At 45.4% G+C, this 10,425-nt stretch overlaps 1 protein-coding gene across 1 annotated transcript; it reads right to left on the reverse strand.

Moving 5' to 3' along the window:
• Nucleotides 1-1,664: 1,664 nt before the first annotated feature.
• On the reverse strand, nucleotides 1,665-4,137 carry MAP10 (microtubule associated protein 10). Its single transcript, XM_009815879.2, has one exon. The coding sequence runs from the start codon at nucleotides 4,120-4,122 to the stop codon at nucleotides 1,684-1,686; it is 2,439 nt and encodes an 812-aa protein (XP_009814181.2). The 5' UTR covers nucleotides 4,123-4,137; the 3' UTR covers nucleotides 1,665-1,683.
• Between the last annotated feature and the right edge of the window lie 6,288 nt (nucleotides 4,138-10,425).

Consider the following 10,425-nt stretch of genomic DNA (forward strand, 5'->3'; position numbering starts at 1 on the left):
ATCAGAATTACTGCCATGTATAAATGACAGCCTGAATCCATGTGGATCAAAGTCCATGGCATTAGAAGAAAAAAGAAAAAAATATGTTTCGGTGTGGAATTGGAGCTGATGAAACAGAGGCACCCTAAATAACATTTAAGATTTGCTCTGGCCAGAGATTCCTTTGCTATATGGGTAATTTCAGCTGCTTACCTTTAGATTAACAATATTAGTAGTGGTATCCTCAGTAGTCAACACGGGATACTTCAATAATCCTCACAGATGTTAGTACTTTAAATAGGAGCGGTACTGTCATTCCTACAAAATAAACACATATTAGGATAGAAATAAAAAAAATCCCTCCAAGATGTTAAAGTGTGAACACAGGCTTTTTTTTCAGTAAGTACATGGAGAACTACAGTGAGAAATGAAAAAGCTGGGAAAAGAAGTCAGATTGTAAATTACAAGGAAGAGGCGAGTTGGTAAGTCTGTCATTTAACCCTGAGGATAAATGTCCTAAATAATGAGATAATTAGGAATGTAAAGCTGGCAAAGGAGACAAACTACTCAGAGAGTGGAAAGAGAGGACAAGAGAGACCTAAAAACTAAGGCAGGAATTGTAAGCTTTCTTCAGATTCAAGTCAAAGAACATCTCTGAAATTTGTAGCAGGGATATGGACTCTAAAAAACCTCAGTAGTTAAACAAAAGACAAGACATTAAGTTCAGTGAGCAAACTGGAAGTCATAAAAACCAAACCAGAAATCAAAAGCAAACATCAGATGGTAGTTCAACCATCATAACAGAAAAGGGGACGTGGCAGATTCTTCATTATCTCAAATCCTTAAATCATAATGTAATAAGCTCATTTTTGTTCAGAGTTTCTGGGTTGCTGACCAGCCCCACCCGCCCCCCCGCCCTTTTCCCCAGTGTCAGAGAATGCAATCAGGGAGTTGCGAAGCATTGAAAATTTACTGCACTCTTCCCTGCTCTTTGCACATCCTTAGTCTTCAAGGTCAAGTAACTTCCATCAACCTCTCAAAGCTCTCCCAGATTATATAGATTTAGCGTCACCAGTAATTCTTAAACTATTTTATAATACATTGTGAAAATCTGACTTAAATGAGAAACTTCAACCTAAGAAACTCTAAAAGGGCTCATCTAGTTCTGGTCACTGTTATTTAGTGACAGAACAGTGAAACAAATACATCATGATACAGATCAGCTGATAAAAGTCTGTGCTGTGCTGGCTGTGACTGTATATTTTAGGTAACTATTTGTAATGAAAATGAAGCATGGAACTATTTTCATGAAGGATAAAAACTTAATGTTCAGTTAGGAATGTATTTTGTACTTGGCTGTTTCTGTAGTATGTTACTACTTCTACCCTGGACAAGTTTTGTGGGTACTGACTGCATTTGCTGCTTCTGTTTTCTGCTTTTGACTATAAGTTACATTTCTTGCACTGTTTGGATTAGTTTTGTATCAAGATAGTGACACTGAAGTCATACTGTAGGTACCACTTAAGAGACATTTGTTAGATATTCAAATACTAGTTTTATTTAAAAAAACTCGTAAGTAAATTCACCAATGCGTTAAATGTGCATAATATAGTCTTAAGTTAACTTGTATATACAGCAGCTAAATGTAACAGGCCTTATAAAGTTTAAATACCATATCTTAATCTAGACAGTGAACACTTGCAATCACATTGTGTATCCCGGAAGTTTGTTTATTACAAGTTCACTGATGTCTTTGTATTGATTAGGAACATGTAGTTTTCCCAGGAAATCATCCTCTTTGTCTGACATGCTGTTTTCCAGGACACTAAGTTCAAGATCAGGCATTATAGATGGCAAGTAAGAGCTAACTTGAGTTACTGCCTGGCTTTTTTCTGCAGAGGTCTGCTCCCTTCCTATAGTCAGATCAGTATCAGAGCTAACTGTTGTTCTCAGTGTAGATGCTTGTTTAATACGCTGATCACCCCAGTTCTCTTCCTTATTGATCTGTTGGGCTTCCTGCTCTTCATCCAATAAACTTGCCTGAATGGAGGCATCATTAAGTGAATCAACAGATTCACCACTAGTTCTCTTGCTGGTTTTTAAGTCACGGTTTGTCTTCAACGGCTGGACTGGAGATGAAACTGAAGGAACTGGCAGAAGATCTGAAGTACTTTCAGCTCTTTGACTTGTCTTTGAAATTCGGGACCTGCTGGATTCCAGCTCTGTATCTGACCAACCTTGCTTTGGGCTTTCAAGCCACAGAGGTTCAGGGCTGCTGTTAAGAGCCTCTGAGTCTTTGCCTGTACACTCAGCACTGGTGAAATCTTCTGAATAAACTGTGTTCTCAGGACTAGCAATGAAGTCATCTGAGTATATGAATTCAGAGTTGTTTTCAACACTCCTGCTGGGGCTTGGTTTATGATCACTTACAACAGATGCATCATCATGCTCCCTGGTTTTACGATGGATTAAGTGTATTGCTTCCTCATTACTTCCCTTTGCATTAGCATCTGATGGGAAAACTGCTGGGAGTTGGGCTTTTGCACACTTTTCCATGTGAGCAGATTTTAATACAGTTTCCTCCAGGAAAGGGGCTGTAGTTACTTTGCATGGACATTCCTTGCTTGCAATTTCATCATTCTGCAATAGACTTGCAATAGCCTGTTTCTTCTGCAGGTCAGGGAACACATCTCCTGTCACGGAAACATACTCTGTGAGAGCACTGTTTTGTAATGAAGTCTCAACAGTTTTACCAAACTGATTATTCTGTTTTGAACTGTCTCCCTTGCTAGACTGCCTGTAAGAAACCACACCCTGTTCTCCAGCATTTCTGAGCAGCTTTCTTTTGGATAAAGGGCTTCTCTCCTTCAGCATCTCCATTTGCTTTTTTCTGTACTGCTCTCTTCTTTCATGAATTATCAGCTTATCAGGATTGGTCTGTTGCAGCCGTAGCCTCAGTGTATTTGTCAGCCCGTACAATAGTTTCCTTCTGGGAGGTCTGTTTTCCTTGGTTCTGCAGTTCCTTACAGAGCCTGTCTCTCCCTGGGGTACAGCTCCCTTAGGTCCTCTCCCAGCCCAAGAAGACCCTGGTGAGGTGGCCTCTTGCTGGCCTTGCTTCAATCGAGGCCTGGCAGCTCCACTGCTCCCACCTGGCCCTACAGGTGCCTCTGCAGGCTCGAGGGCAGAGGATTGGGTGGGGTCCGGGGGCCGTGAGGCCGTGCCACCACTCCCTGGGGCCTGGTAGAGCCAGGCCAGATGTGGGTGGACAGCAGCAGGTGTAGCATTGCGGGTGAGCACCGACAGCTCTGCCAGCAAGGCGCTGAGTAGTGGCAGCTGCCCCAGGGTGTCGTGGAGCTGCTGAGGCCTGGTGGGGTGCAACAGTGAGGGCCCAGCACTGGGACGTGGGGGGCTCTGGCCCTGGTCTTGCTCCTGCGGTCTCCAGGCCTCGACATGCTCCCATTTTCCTGTGGCCGCTGCTGCTGACAGCCGATGAGGCTTAGCAGGCTCGCGGCTGTAATACAGCACGGGAGGGCAGAAGATGTTGCCCTCCAGCTCCTCGCCCTCCTCCTCACCCCCCAGCTCAGGGGAGGGGGTGGGCAGCCTGGCAGCGGCGGGCAGCGTGGCAGCGCCGGGGCTGGTGGGGCTCGGCGGGGGCGACTCCTCACGGGCCTCCAGGCTAGTGAGGCGGTAGGCCAGGACCAGATCTCCGACGGGGCGGCCCGCGGAGTCCCGCAGTGGGAAGCAGCCGCGGCGGCCGCAGGAGACAGGCGCCCCGGGCCGCTGCAGCAGCTCGACGGCGGCGGGGGCCAAGGAGATGCCGCAGCTGCCGAGGAGGCGGGGGGACCCCGGGGCGAGCCCAACGGGCAGCGCCAGGAGCAGGGCGCGGAGCGGTCGGCGGCGCAGCGCGGCACAGAGCGAGGCCCGGCGCCAGCGGAAGAGGCAGCGCTTGCCGCGGCCGAAGGGGAAGGCCCGCCCCGGCCGCAGGGGCGGCGCGGCGGCGGCGGCGGGGCGCAGCAGGAGGGTGGGGAAGTCCAGGAGGCGCAGCGCCACGGCCGGGCGCAGAGTGGGGCCCGGCGCCGCCACCCGCACCGCCTCCACCAGCAGCTCCAGGGCGAACAGCCCCTCCGCGCCCGCCGCGGCCATGGCGGCCCCAGCCCCAGGTCTCGCGAGACGTGTGTGTGTATGAGGGGTGTTAGGTGAGGCCGCCGGCTCTCTCGCGAGAGGAGGGCCGCCCGCGCCGCGGGGAGGGCGTTCAGCCTCCCCAGGGAGTCGCTCCAGCCCCCCCCCCCCCGTTGCCCCCAGCAACGCGCCTTTGCAAAGCACCCTGGGAGTTGTAGTCCGTGCCGGGTGGGCGCTGGCGTCCCGGGGCAAGCACAGGAACCACTACCCGCCACCCCCTGCGGCGCAGGGGTCGCACGGGCCCGCGGACTCTGAGGGGGTACTTAGCCCCTCATCCCACGGGTGGGGCGATGAGCAGTGCTCCGCGGCTCCCTGTGTGCCCCCAGCCGGGGGCTCGCGGCAGCCGTGTTGCGGCTTGCCCTGACCGAGGGCTGTGGTGACAGGCCGGGTGGGGAGCGGCGGACGCGGCCTGTCTGTTCACAGGCGCCCTGTGTAGCGTGGCGGCTTCTGTCGTGCCTCTGCCCTCGGCTCTGGTCGTGTGTTCCCCACTGTGGATCACCAGTAACAGCCACAGGAGCAGGGGTGCGATGGCGCACTGTGCTCCATCAGTCAGCAGGAGTACACGTGGAGGCAGGGAGGGACATTAAACAGTTGTCTGCTTCTTTGCGGCCTTTTCCCACCCCAAGAGAAATACTGAGGTCTGTGCCAAGGGCTGCGTCTGAAGAGTCCACAGTTGAAGGCCTGTACATATCGTGAGATTTTTAAAAATGTAGTTCTACATCAATTAGGTTTTTCTAATCAGCTGTAAATGTCACCTCTTCATATTTAATGTCTCCATCTCTGCAATGCCTGAGTGCCTTGGACATGCATTGATAAATGCCTATTTTCTCTTCTGTCCGCATGTAAACTGGGAGTTGCGGCAGACACCCCTGTGGAGAATTTCACTCCTCGCCTCCTGCCTGGCAAAGAGAGTGCCCTTCCCTCTCTGACCGCCCTTCCCTTACACCTGAGTCTCCTTGCCACAGGCACAGCAACTACTGGCTGAGCTGGGAAGAAAATTGTTTTGTTGAATTAGTAAGTTGACTCTAAAACAATGTATCCTGAACTGGTGGAGTTCGGTTAAAGTTACAGAACACCCTCACCATTTACCACCAGGGAAGTAACTAAAAGAAAGACCAATCCCCTCTCCATTCTTTTTATTCCTTCCTTTTTTCCCCTTTCCTGCCTCTGCCAAATCACAATCACTTTTTAGAAAAGCAGAAACCAGTGGGAAATGGTTAAAGAATCAAACCGTTCACTGTTGATCAGGTCCCTTGATCATTATTATTTAAAGGACACCTTTCATTAGCTGTTATGTCTGAGAAGAGAGTTAAGGACTTTGACCTCTGAATTGTGACCAGGGCTTAAGAAGTAAATAACTAAGTTCTTCTCCGCTACCTCTGTTCTAAGCACATGAGTCTGATTTTGTGATTCTGTGATTCTTTAAGTCCTCTGCTGTCAAGGCTACTAGTGTTCGGATGTTGCCATTACACTGGCATTGTGGCAGATGAAACAAATGGCCAGTCCATTTCGCTGCCACATTAATCTCCTGCCATCAGTCATCTTCTTTCCTTGTGTTTCCTTTTCCTCCAGCCTATTCCCAGCCTGTTCCCAGGAGGGCCTAGTTGTCATTCTCCATAAAGGAAGAATGACAAAAGACCCCCAATACACTGAAAGTGACAGACATATTTAACAGTAGTCAAATAATCGCTCTCAAGATCCCCCAGGAAGATGATGGATAGGCATTTTGCCCATTTTACAGATGGGCATACTGTGACTATGACGTTTAGTCCAAGATTTCTAACCTCTTACTTTTGAAACTTCCAACTTGTGTAGGCAAGAGACACATCTTTGTGTGTGGTAACTGCAACTGAAGTTAGGGGGTAAATTATGGAGGAACCAAAGCCTTCTTTTAAGATGCTGAGCCTCTGCACTCCCAACAGTTGCATATGAAACTGAAATTTTCAGTTTCATGTCCCTGAAAATCATCCCTATTCCTGTATTTCATTCTGCACAGACAATATAAATAAAAATTACTGAATACTTGTGAAAACTAGAGGTGTTAATAAGCTGTGTAAGATCAGTCTGAGTTAGTGACAAAACAATTATTTAAATAGAAAGGGGTATTGATTTTTAAGTTTGTTCTTGTTGGTGTGTCTTATTAAGTCAATCCTCTGGTCACAAAAGCATATTTCTCTTCAAAACATATGGAAAACAACATTTTGTTGTTGAGTTGCAAGTTAGAAAAAAAGACCTTTTTCTTTCCAATAGTTACAGTTTCTACTAACCACCATTTTAAGGAGACTTATGATAACACTTCTTTAGATTGTGTGTCACAAAAGAGTGGTTTAGAAAATAGGCATGACTCAGAGAGGCAGGGCTATGGACCCAAGTTTCATTACCTGCTACTGCCCCAAAGACAGCAGGTATATATTAGGATCTACATTAGTTACATTCAGTAACCTTTTCAAAATAGCTCTGGTTCTTCTCAGTGCAATCTCTTCAGTCCTCCTTTCTTAGAACCAGACTGCAATTCTTCTGTTTTTTTCTAAAAGCCTGGAAGACTGAGGAATTTTGCTGATTCAGTGAAGTCTTTCACTGACCTTATTTGTATGTTTGAAGTACTAACATTTCATCTCAAAAAATTCCAGCCCAGATGATTGATATCATTAGCAGCAACTCAGCAACTTTGGTTCAAATCTATCTTTTGAAGGCTCTGAAATGCCTTTTTTGGTCTTTAATTTCGGCAAAATTTCACATTTATTGATCTCTCTACACAAAGAGAGCTCTCTATACAGTTGTATACCTGTTTATGGATAGAGAATTACTATTAAAAAAAAGATCTTGAGAAAACATTGCTAGATCTACAATTAAATCTACTTATTCTGGTATTGTTCTAAAGATTGCATTTTTTACAGATCAAATGCTGGAGTAAAGAGCCATCATTCAGCTGGATATAAAATTGCTCTTTTCTGTGCAGAATCTGCAGGGTGATGCTTGGAATTTGTGCAAATATTTAGCCTGGTGGCACTCTGATTCAGAAGGGGGTCAGGCAGTCTGCTGGAATATTCAGCTGCAACATAATAGCAGTTCTTAAAATACTCCAGCTTAAAATGCCAGCCAGAGAAGACTGACTTAGTCTTTTCTCAGTTGTCTGTTGAGTCAGTCACTTGCAAAAGAGCAGTAAACGAAGAAATTCAGGAATGAGGATGGCAGCCTTCGATAACTCTCTCAGTTTTCATGAACTCTCTTCTTCAGTTCAGAAAAAATGAAAAATTATAAAATACACGAGCAAAGCATTTGAGGCTTTTGCAATATATTTAGGTTTCTCTCTTGAAGAACCTAGAAAAAGTTTTGAAGAGGAATAAAGTCAAATGAGAATGTTAAATCTATTCAGAAATTACTGTTTGCTTATGTTTCTGTATATTGTGCAGAGTTTTGCAGGGAGCTTTGCTGTTTCCTGTGTCCAAATTCTACTTCATCATCCTTAATTTTGTGCTGACCCAGATCTAGTGATGTATGGAGCAGCCTAGGAACAGTTGCAATGGTATTATTGGCACAGGCATTTTGATAGCCATCAAAATGAAGGATACTGTGGTTTCTCCCCACTTCTCATGGTGTACCCTCCTGTCCACAAAGTGCCCTGTCAGTTAGGTGATCAGTTGGCCCTGTCAGCCGGTACAGAATCTATTCAGACGTACAGCTCCAAAATACCTTCCTTGCGTTGCTACCCTCAAGATGCTTGTTAACTCCTCTTACTTCAGTATGATAGCTCTCACGTTTATTTTCATTCTCTACTATCTTTAGCAGACTTTGGGAGTGTTAAAATAAACATTATTTGCCTAGTCGTGTGGCCCTTCTCCATTTGGCAAACACCAGTCTGTTTCCTGTCTTTTTAATGGTTTCATTGCTCTCCTTAGTATTTTGCTTTCTCAGAGTGGTGAGAGTTAAGGCTTATGTCAGAGTTACTTCTGCAAAGTCAACAGGGCTGGCACACAGGATCGTTTTCTCATTACCTCAGGGGGGAAAAAATGGTTGGCCTTTAAGATATGTGTGAATCCGTGGCTTTCACAGCCAGCTTGGAAATACAACCCATGCCAGCTTGCCTTCTGATTCCAAATTTCTTCAAGGATTAGTGGGACTGCGGCAAAACACAGCTTCTCCTTCTGTACTGATCAGTCCTCATCATCTTTGTTGGATCTGGGGAAACTCAGTCCAAGCAGATGCTTAAAGGAAACATGGGAAAATCTGGCAAATACTTGAGAGAGAATGCCACTGTGAGAGCCAACAGGAAGCAGGATGTCACAAATACAGGAGCTTAGACAACTATATTAAACATGACAATGAGACATATCTATAAGGGTCACATCTGAGGTGATTTCCTTTATTTAAAAAAAGTTCTTATTAAAGACCATAGACATTTTTGCTTAAAACAAAACAATAGTGAAGGGTCAACCTCAGGATTTAGCCTATTGAATATTCTTTGTATAATGCCTAGCAACATGCAAAGCCAATTTCCTTAAATAACTGGGTGTCATCAGCACATGGAGGCTTTACCATCAGTCTTTCCTTTTATTTGATATAAACCATCATGAACTCATTTGGTATTAATGGAAACTCCATGGGTTTGCATGCTGTCATTTAGCATTAATTAATGTATCCCTGTTTAAACTGTGTTACTCCTCATCCAATAGCTGGGAAGCTCTCAGAAAGTTCTCAAAGGGATCGATTTATTTTCTTTGGCTTAATGGTTGCAGCCCATACTTGTCATGCACATATGTACTGAATGACGAAAGGATTCCAGGTGCTTAGCCATCCAAAGAGGGCAGACAGCTTAATCACACAGCAGCATAGTTGCATGCATATGTTCGAGAAGCAGAGAAAATCCGTACCAAAAGTTTTCTTCAAGGTGTGAGGGTCCTTACAATTCCGGTTGTAACTGCAGAGCAGGATAGGTCCTCAGCCCCTCTCACAGGGTTTAGCATTCTCTCTCTGTAGGCAGTGATTTTTTAGACTCACCACCTCCTAAAAAGCTGCATTTACAGCATTCCTCTAGCTCAAGCTGGGAACCACTGGGGGCAAATTGCAGTTCAAATATCTGACAGAGCTTCTGATAGTGAAAGATCTTGTGAGCCTCAGGATGGTTCTTAAAGTCAATTCAATAGTTAGATGAGATTTCATTAAAATAAAAAATTGGAGATGTCTGCAAATATTTGAGTAGGAAACAGTATTGTGTGCATTGTACCGTCACACTGATGACACTCATTCTTTAATCTTTCATAATTACCATTGTGAAGTATGTTTTTTCAGAGGTTTACAGTACAGCTGTTTTGTTCATTTCACATTTTTAACCTCTAAGCTGTTTCTCTTTTTCCCCTTAAAAACAAATTAAAACCAATTTGACTGCTTTGAGAGCTCTCCTTTAGAGAGAGCAAAACAAAAAGAGCCAGGGATGTTGTTAGGCAGAGCTGCAGAGCTGGACCCCATCCTCCTCACTGGTTGTGCATGAGGCTGGGTGATACTCAAGTGCCTGTGCCTGGTAGGAATGGGGCAGAAGTATTCCATCCCATTTAGTGAATAGGAGGTATGAAACTGCTTGTGGAGGTCACAAAAAGAGGAACCAATTAGCCCTGTATTTTTCATGTCCCTTCTTGTTTTCCAAGGAGACATGGTGGCAATCCGATGGTTCAGTAAGGTGGACTGTGAGAGAAATGGATCTCTAATGAATGTTTGTCCCTGGCTTGCCTGGCAGTGGGATTTCCACTCTAAAGATGAGGTCCTTTTCTTGGCTAACAGCTTTGTTCCAGGGATCTCAACAGCGATGTCCCTCCCGCACGCTTCATCCCTTCAAGCTTCTGGCCTTACTCTTACTCTGCCAGGCAGCAAGTAGGTACTTCCCACTGGTGTCCTGCTAATGTCTGTAACTTGCTGACTCTTACTTACCATGGTGGTAGTTGTGATGTGAAACTTAAATGTATGGACAGGTCAAAACCATGGCCTGTTATGTTGCTTTATTGATTAGAAAGAAAGAATAAGCTGTGTTGTAGGATGATAAATGTGGGAATCTGGAGATCTAGCTTCAACTCTTTCTTTTACCATAGATTTCCTCGGGAAGATCTAATTTCTCTGTGCCTGAGTTCCTCTCATAAGATATGACCAGTGTTTCATAGAGATGATGAGTGGATAAGTACCCCCTGGAAGGGAACAAATCTCTGGGTTGCACAGAGCACACAACATCCCGGCCAGCCCCACAAGCCCCTGCCCTGGGGAGTGATGGCGAGTGGCTGT

Source organism: Gavia stellata, chromosome 2 (assembly GCF_030936135.1).
Source record: "Gavia stellata isolate bGavSte3 chromosome 2, bGavSte3.hap2, whole genome shotgun sequence".
Taxonomy (NCBI): domain Eukaryota; kingdom Metazoa; phylum Chordata; class Aves; order Gaviiformes; family Gaviidae; genus Gavia; species Gavia stellata.

Excerpts from the sequence above, each read along its gene's own strand:
- MAP10 (XM_009815879.2), bottom strand. The coding sequence starts at position 4,122 with ATGGCCGCGGCGGGCGCGGAGGGGCTGTTCGCCCTGGAGCTGCTGGTG.